Source organism: Aulonocara sp. 'chitande type north' Nkhata Bay, linkage group LG2, assembly GCF_057382095.1.
Source record: "Aulonocara sp. 'chitande type north' Nkhata Bay isolate Kocher_YH1m ecotype deep benthic linkage group LG2, A_spYH_male_GT1.1, whole genome shotgun sequence".
Lineage (NCBI taxonomy): Eukaryota > Metazoa > Chordata > Actinopteri > Cichliformes > Cichlidae > Aulonocara > Aulonocara sp. 'chitande type north' Nkhata Bay.
Genome location: NC_141345.1, coordinates 26,026,049 through 26,034,594, shown reverse-complemented (window position 1 = coordinate 26,034,594; position 8,546 = coordinate 26,026,049). Strand labels below are relative to the sequence as shown.

At 44.3% G+C, this 8,546-nt stretch overlaps 3 protein-coding genes across 3 annotated transcripts; 2 read left to right on the top strand and 1 right to left on the bottom strand.

Moving 5' to 3' along the window:
- Positions 1 to 252: 252 nt before the first annotated feature.
- On the top strand, positions 253 to 1,496 carry tomm5 (translocase of outer mitochondrial membrane 5 homolog (yeast)). Its single transcript, XM_086313437.1, has 2 exons — positions 253 to 470; positions 1,148 to 1,496. The coding sequence occupies exons 1-2, from the start codon at positions 350 to 352 to the stop codon at positions 1,180 to 1,182; spliced, it is 156 nt and encodes a 51-aa protein (XP_086169563.1). The 5' UTR covers positions 253 to 349; the 3' UTR covers positions 1,183 to 1,496.
- A 125-nt stretch (positions 1,497 to 1,621) lies between these two features.
- LOC147337983 (zinc finger and BTB domain-containing protein 5-like) lies at positions 1,622 to 5,620 on the top strand. The gene has a single exon (XM_086313385.1). It carries the CDS (start codon positions 2,134 to 2,136, stop codon positions 4,141 to 4,143), a length of 2,010 nt encoding a protein of 669 aa, XP_086169511.1. The 5' UTR covers positions 1,622 to 2,133; the 3' UTR covers positions 4,144 to 5,620.
- grhpra (glyoxylate reductase/hydroxypyruvate reductase a) lies at positions 4,320 to 8,327 on the bottom strand. The gene is made up of 9 exons (XM_086313417.1): positions 8,128 to 8,327; positions 7,790 to 7,920; positions 6,974 to 7,046; positions 6,773 to 6,889; positions 6,593 to 6,681; positions 6,389 to 6,490; positions 5,238 to 5,373; positions 5,037 to 5,167; positions 4,320 to 4,936 (listed from the first exon to the last, which is right to left on the bottom strand). The coding sequence occupies exons 1-9, from the start codon at positions 8,211 to 8,213 to the stop codon at positions 4,815 to 4,817; spliced, it is 987 nt and encodes a 328-aa protein (XP_086169543.1). The 5' UTR covers positions 8,214 to 8,327; the 3' UTR covers positions 4,320 to 4,814.
- Between the last annotated feature and the right edge of the window lie 219 nt (positions 8,328 to 8,546).

The window sequence follows — 8,546 nt, the reverse complement described above, 5'->3', positions numbered from 1 at the left end:
ACAATTTCCTGAGGAGTATTAATTCTTCTGCATTACACTGGATAAGACTATTTTAAGTATCCAGCAGAGCATACATAAGAATAATATAATAAATAAAACATAATTAGAAATAACTAAAATAACTAAACTATTCCAATTTTAACTAAATATACGATAAAACTGGTAAGGTCTAATAAAGGCGCCACTATACACGTTCGCGTTCTGATTCCTTTGTATGGTTTGTCCCTATGTAGGCACCGTATTTCGTCTTAATTTCCGGTGTTGCGTATTTCCGTTTTAGCTAATTCGTCCATGCGCCTGAAACGGTGAATTTTTCAGGCGAACCAGACCGAGTAGAATTACAGCAGCAATGTTTAAACTGGAAGGGCTGGGACCCAAAATGGACCCGGAGGAGATGAAGAAGAAAATGCGACAAGATGTCATCTTGTCTTTACGAAACTTCCTTATTTACGTCGCTCTGCTTAGAGCCAGTGAGTAGCGTCAGATGACATTGAAAGCTGAGTAGACCGCTCACGGGTATCTAATGCAGCTCATTATCAGTAAACTGTGTCATTTGCTCACCTTCTCTTTGTAATAATCATGCATGTGAAGTAACCCGAGCACATCAAAATGTTGCCACAATCAGGTATATTATGTTGTGGTTTACAGTATTTATAAATCACATACACCTCACGTGCCAGGGAGTACTGAGCTTGATACACAGTACTGTGGAAAAGTGTAGGGTCATCATTTATTCTTTATGTATTGCTAGGCAAATGGGGGAAATTGTGCAGTGATTTAACGAAACATGTGGAAACATGCATAGAAACGGGGTATATAACAGAAAAACACAGTTAGTTCAATTCTAATGAGTTTGAAAGCCTCCACCGTGTTTTACAGATGACACTTGTGTAGCTCCTGACCTCCTCTGTAAATACTGACAATGATTTGAACACAAAATGCCAAATTTCGATTAGTCACTCAATACTTGTGCACAGTACTGTATATGTTAGTGTTGGTGCGTGCTTCTGTCTTTCCTGTTCTCTTCCTATAAGAATTTGTTTACCTGTAGCAGGTAAGACGGTGTCTGTTCATCTGTACCTGAGAGCTGTGTATCTATTTGGACTGGTGCTGGTTGAGCTTATATGACGTTTGTCTGTGTTTACAGCGCCGTATGTGTTAAAGAAGCTGGACAGCATATGAGCGGAGCAGCTGGTCTCCTCCTCCTCCTCCATCCATTCACAGAGAGCTGATTGCATCAGAGACGGCATGGATGTCCAGAAGCAGACTGCTGGTTCCATTACAAAATCACAGCGGAAAATTACCAGCGTTTGTCCATCACTGCAGTGGAGAAACCGGCTCACACACATTCAGTTTTGTTTCACTTTGTAAACTTTTTTTTCTTTTTCTTTTTTTAACTATTATTATTAAAACACATTGTCACTCTTTGTTTATACATGTTTTGTCTTTAATAGTTTCTTCCAGATGTCATAATAAAGTCAATCCATGTTTATGTTGCCAGTGTAAAAGTGTTTCTTCAGCAACTAATATTTGAGAGATATACTTAATACACAGCACGTATTAGTAGCACTAATATGTATGTAGTATGAAACTATAGATAATATACAACTATTTCTGGCTCTCTGAAGATAAATTATTGCTGTATTGTTGCTACAATTTAAAAAATTTGATCAAATATTTTGGCTGGTTTGTGCCCGAACTTCCTATATCGTACCATGTGGGGGCGCTGCTACTTAAGTCTGCGGACTAGTGAGACTGCAAGTGATGGAGGCGTAAGCAATGGACGCTAAACCGGGCTATTGTGTGTGAGCTGTGTGGCTTACCAACCGCATAAGGGTGATCACGCCTGCAGTTTGAGGTTCGTTTTGGTGAGGAGAGCATCAGCTGTGCGCACGCGGGATCCTTCGCGTTCCTCCGTGTTACCGTTGGACCAGGCCCGCCCATACTCCAGAACATCTCTAGAAAAGCCGGTGAATCAGACAATAACGCTGCTAAACACTGGAGCTGTGCTCCAAGAGGCTGTTCGCAGCGGATGAGGAGATAAGATCGGTTTCTTATCGATCGACCGGCCCGATGGATTCTCGATGATAATCTGATATCCTTAGTGTTTAAGAACCAGCTCCATTGGCCGTGATGAACTTTCCAAGTCACTTCCAGCATATTTTCAAGCAGCTCAACCACCAGCGCCTCCAAGCTCAGCTGTGTGACTGTGTAGTGGTGGTTGGAGGTCAGACCTTTCAGGCTCACCGCTCCATCCTGGCAGCATGCAGTTCTCACTTCAGGGCTCTCCTCACCTCCAGCGACACTGCAGATGAGGCTGGAGGTTCAGGGGCTGACAGGTGTGGAGATGGTCCCAATGTGATAGAGCTCGATCCGGAGGTGGTGACCCCAGAGTCTTTCTCCACCCTGCTCGATATGATTTACACCTCCACTCTGTCCCTAGGGACCTCCAATGTGATGGATGTGTTACTGGCGGCATCGCACCTGCACCTCAACGCCGTGGTCAAGGCCTGCAAGATACACCTGTCCAGGAAAAACTTCCCTGCCTCTGCGCCTAAAGGTTGGAGGTCTGTGCAGCAGCAGGAGCAGGAAAGTCCATCTTCCCAGGTAGCAGGCAGTTCACAGCAACGGGTCAGATCAGGCCTGGAAGAGGACCTCGATAAAGAGGAAATGGGAGAGGAGGTGAGTCAGTCTGGTGGGGATGAAGACTGTGTGGTGATAGTGGGGCATAAGAGAAAGCTGCATGAGGACAGGCTCAGTGACAAGAAGAGAACCTGCAGACTTCCTGGATCAAACTATAAGGAGTGTTCGCCTATTGTTACCAGGAGCTGTGTGAGCCATGAGGAGAGAGGAGAAGCTCCGTTGTTTTCAGGTTGCCTGCAGATCACTGACACACTCTGGGAAAACCAAGGTGATGATGAGGAGAAGAAGTACAAAGCACCCAAAGGAGAATTAGAGGAAATCCAGCTGCCGAGCCAGTCGGATAGCAGCATAGCAGGTGTGTGGGAGAAGTGTGAACATACAGATGGAGACAGTGTGGTCAAGGTAAAGGTGGGAGAGGAAGAGGGAGACAAACCTCAGATGGCAGTGATTGAGGTGAAAAAAGAAAATCTAAGCTCATATTCTCCAGATTTGTTAACCAGTAATTCTCCTCCGTCTCCACTGGAAGCCTGCACAGATAATTTGAATGCACAATTCAGTGGCGAGAAGATGGTTGCAGCCAGCCCAGCAACATGTAATGTTGGCTCTTTACAGTCAGAGCTGTGCACAGATCTTCGCACCGAGGAGCAGGGAGAAACTGGAGATTTGGATGAGGACTCGGCAGATGGTGAGGGCCTGGACAGCCTGTCAGACCTGGCCTTTTCCTGCTTCCTCAATCCCGGCACTGAAAGTGTCATGGGAGCTCTGGAAGAAGATGACAGTCTAGCCAGCCTCACAGCTGCTGCCACAGCTGCTGCCGCCGCCGCCAGCGAAGCTCCTCCAGCTCTGGTAGATGCAGGTGAGCACGATCAAAAGTCAGACGAGGCAAACACCTCTACTGCTCAGTCTTCAGACTCTTCATCTTCACTTATCTTTCCGGTCACCTCGGTCCCCTTGCAGCAGCTTCTCCCAACTCAGAGTCCAGGATTTAGTGACACCATCATCCTCCAGCCCACCCAGAGCTCTCTAACAGGGTTCCTGAGCACCGTCAGATCACCACTCAGTGCGGGAGCCCCTGTCGTCCAACCCTCGAGGGCAGGGAAAAGCTCAGGAGCAACAACCTTCCGTCGAATCGCCCCCAAAACGCAACCTGGATCAGAAGCCGGCACAGAGCTTTCCCATGGCTCTGGGGGGGACGTCGCCGATCGGCCACCTCTGACAAGAGCTTCAGAGGATGTTCTCTCCAAGTGCAAGAAAGCAGCTGCTGAGGACCACGTGCTACTGGTGGAAGGGGAGAAAAAATATGCCTGCAAAATCTGCTGTAAAACCTTCATGAACTTGACTGACTGCAAGAAGCATATTCGTGTCCACACAGGAGAAAAGCCCTACCCCTGTCCCAAGTGTGGCAAGCGCTTTAGCCAGTCCTCCCACCTGTATAAGCACTCGAAGAACACCTGCTTAAACTGGAAAGATGACCAGTCTTTGGCAGGCACTTTGCTCTAAATATGGACTGTTATTTATTACTATTTAATTAAATTAAGTCTATAAAATGTATCCAAACTGATGCAAATGAACTGATGATGGCTTAAATTGCTGCTGTGCTACAAGTTAATGAGAATAAATGATTCATTTGGTCTTTTTTATAGATCACTAATCTATTTTTTAACATGAGATAATACAAAATTACACACTTTTGTGCATGAAAGTTGGCTTTTTATTCTTCAGAAAAATCATATTTCATTACAAAAACTGGAGTGTTATGCTGTTTCAGTAACGGGAGACATGAAGTATTAGCAGAGAAAGTGCAGATAAGTAAGTTCATCGTGGTAAATATTGCATTTTAAAATAGGGGAGATGAGTTTTAAGAATACATTATAGTGTATTTTGAGAAGTTTTAGGGTTAACAAGGGCCGATGGTTTGTTATTTAGGCCATTAAGTACTTGAATATATTTCACAAAAATGCACCAATCATTTCCTTCCTCAAAAATGCACAATGAATATAACAAGTGCTATCGGTGTCAAAAATTACAGATTAAAGTGAAACTATGAAGCCAACACTGATCATGTCCCCGACCGTGACTGAACTACATTCTTACTATTCTTTTCATCCACATTACTTCATTATTGTTTTCTGCTGTCAGCAGAAGAGGCACAGCGGCTCACTTTGAGGCTCTTAGAGGGTGAGTTCACTGGGCATGTCTGTGCCCTGCAGACCACCCAGCAGGTTTTGCACTGCCAATGCCGACATGATGCCTCTCGTGGAGTAGGTGGCACTGCCAATGTGAGGTAACACCACTGCATGGGATAAAAACAGGATAAAATATTTTTTAAACAGTAAATTAAACATTAGAGGTCAGAAGCAGACATCTACGTGGGGAACAAGCTTTCTGCTCACCGCAGTTCTTTAGCGTGAGAAGCTGGTGGTTTGTTGGAAGTGGCTCAGGTGTTGTGACATCCAGTCCAGCTGCGGCTATCTGTCCACTGCTCAGTGCCTCATATAGATGCTCCTGATTCACCACAGCCCCCCTAAATCAAATAATTCACTGTATGATGATGGGGATTTATTGTTATTAAAAAAGTACAAAAAAAAAAGTACCTGCTAGTATTGATGAAGACTGCGGTGGGTTTCATCTTGCTGAAGAAACTCTTGTCGCACATGCCCTGGGTTTCTGGTGTCAGGGAGCAGGAAACAACAATGAAGTCGCTCTCAGACACAAGTGTGTCCAGGGGAACTGATCAACAGAAGAGGTGACACAGGACAAACACGTAGATTAACAATCAATAAAATATCCACTATGAAACTATGAAGCCAACACTGATCATGTACCCGACCGTGACTTATTCTTTTCATCCACATCACTTCATTATTGTTTTGAATGAACGTCTTTCCCAAAACCCAGTTTGTTGGAATATAAATGTGAATGTACTCCTCCAAAAATTGTTATGTACAATGTAAATAAGGATATAAAGCAATTTAAGCCCTATATGAGAACACGCATCCTGTTTTTTGTAAAGTGTTTGCTTCCAGTGCCAGCATCGCCTTTAAAAGGAGAGGAACAAAAGGCCTGACTGGGTATAAAAAAAGAGGATGTGAGTAAAACTGAGACAGAGAGGTTCACCACTCTGTAAACACTACATACAAAACATTAAAAGTACAATAATCACGTCTGCTTCACAAAACAAGGGACAAGGCTGTGTCTGTGATCTCTGGGCCCTTGGGCAGCGCTGCATTTATCACAGACAGAAATCTGCAGTAGAAGTAAATATGTTACACTTATTGTCACATCTAAAGATGATGGAAATACCAAGGCTTGTGGATGTATTAGTGATGATGTAAGATGGTGTTATCCTAATTTATTTAATCCCTTCAGCAACTTGAGAGTACTGTGATTTGATCTTTATTTTTCTATTCTATTCTATCTATCCATCCATTAAATCTACCACGTATTAAATCTACATCATTAATTGCCAGGAATAAAACCTTTGGACAGGCCTTGTGTCTAAATTTGCACGAGAGCTCAGATGCCATCTTCACTGTAGTTTCTTTGTTTCAATCCAGCCATTTACAGTTAAATGTGGGGTTTAACTGATGTGCAACACATTGCATTCTGTATAATTCACATTTTGTGTCCACATGCCTTTGGAAACAGGGTTAAATTAGGTTTACAACTACTGCCCTCCCCTTTCTACATTGCTGTGCTTTATCATCCCCCTCTCGCTGTGTGCATTTCTCTATTCATTCCTTACCAAACTCTCCGTTCACTTCAGCAGCGTGCGGCTTGGCTGTTCTCCCAGAGTACAGAAGTCTCTTTACTCCGAATGGCATGAGTCTCTGAGCTATGGCCATGCCTGCACACGAACACAAGCAGTTATTCAACTACCATCAAGTCTTAAATGCTAGGAGGAAAATCTGATCAGACTTTGCAAATTAGAGATGGTTATAAAGTCAACCTATGCGTCCCAGTCCAATGACTCCTACAGTGCTGCCAGAAAGACCGTAACCACACAGCCAGAGAGGTTTCCATGAGCTCCAGCCACCACTTACAGGAAGAAAAAGTGTGATCATTGTATAACTAATATCAGCAATTTGAGCTGAACGGTTAGAGAAACAACCGTTGAGGTGAGACTGACTTTTTCACCTCCTCCACTCCCTCTGGTAATCTGCGAGCGGTGGCCAGCAGCAGAGCCACAGTCAGCTCTGCTGTGGCATCAGTCAGGACATCCGGGGTGTATCCAACACGAATACCACTGTTGAAAACAAAACATAGGTATAACTGAGGAGGCATATAGTGTGTCCTGTTATTGGTTAAAAGTGAAGTTCAGTTGGTTCACCGTTTTTTGATCTCATCGATGGCTAGGTGGTCGAATCCCACAGACAGCGTGCTGATCACTTTCAAGTTCGGCCCTGAAATCAAAGACAAAACAGCTAAGCAGTCACGTAGCTGTCAAATAAATGTAATCAAATCCCGAGGTTAAAAGCAACAAAATGGCCATCTTCATCCAGACAATATAAGCTGAATGATTAACAGTGATTATGGACAGACCTAAGGGGTTCAGGCCTGATAAATAAAGTCACTGTCCCCCCTCAGCGGAATTCTAACTCATGCACATGGTTTAAAGTAGTTTACTGCTTCTGCAGCAGTTGTAGTAACAAAGCATGGCTGAGGTGGCTGAATGGACAGGCCTTTCCAGCTCAGACTTCCAGCAACCCTTTGAAACCAAAAACAGGTGCTTGAGCGGCTAGTTTTAACTTTTTAAACATTACTCTATGAGTGTACAATGTATGGTTGTAATCTTGTATAGCGTGTTGGAGTCTAACCCCCCCCATGTTAAAGTTGGCCTCCTGTCCATTCCAGTGTGCTACAGACCCTGACAGACAGATCCAAATCAGTACTACTACACAGGGTAATCAAGTGCCCCACTTTGTGTGGGAATGCACAGCATTTATATTTCCTGACCCCCACGGTCCCTCAGGGAATGAAAGTTAGGAAAACACACATGAGGTGATTAGCAGAAAGAGGGAGATAGGAAAAACTATTTTTTCTGGTGATAAATATATCAAAAGCATTATTAAAAATCACGCACACTCATACTGTTTATTTAGTCTGCTTAGATCTGGTCACCCTACCACCTGAGGGCAGTGCGTACCTGCAGCCTCCAGGACCTCAGCATCGATCTTGTCCGACAGCAGGCACAGAAGACCGTGAGCCCCCTGAATACCTTTGAGAAGGTCTGCCCTCGGAACAGGCTCATCGGAGTCCCACTGAGACACCTCACACCTGCTTCCAACGAGACACGACAAGAACGAGATGCATGAAGTAGCATGTCATTCAAACATGCAGGCTAGCTTGTGCAAGCAGAGAAAACTTCGAGTAATGGTGTGGCAACAGGAGTGTATAAACATGAATCACAGCGTGCATGAGCCGATCTGCACAACACTGTTAACGACAGCTTGCTGTTCATTCACACACAAAAACACTTCGTACACTCCAGCCGCTGACAGAATCTTCAGCTCCTCTTGCGGGATGCGCCTCGTTATGAAAACCTTCATGAGTTTTCCCGCTGACTGCATCCCACTTTAACGACAGAAAACCTGCACACTCAAGACTGAAACTTGAAGCTTTTAACCTTCAACGTCAGCAGAGCCCGGGCTACTCTCGAGACGCCAGGAAGTAGTCAAACTCACACCACTGCGCCTGCGTAGTAGGGACTGGGTGCAGATACTTGACTCGCTACTTCTTTTCCCATACAATTCGAATAAAATTTAATGATAGCCATAAAAGACATGTATCCATCTGCCTGTTATCTTATTGGTTAGAGTTCAAAGCCTGCTTCCACGTGTTTTTATTCATTTTTGGGGGTACAATAACAGGATTATCATACAGGAATCCCAGCAAAGGAATGT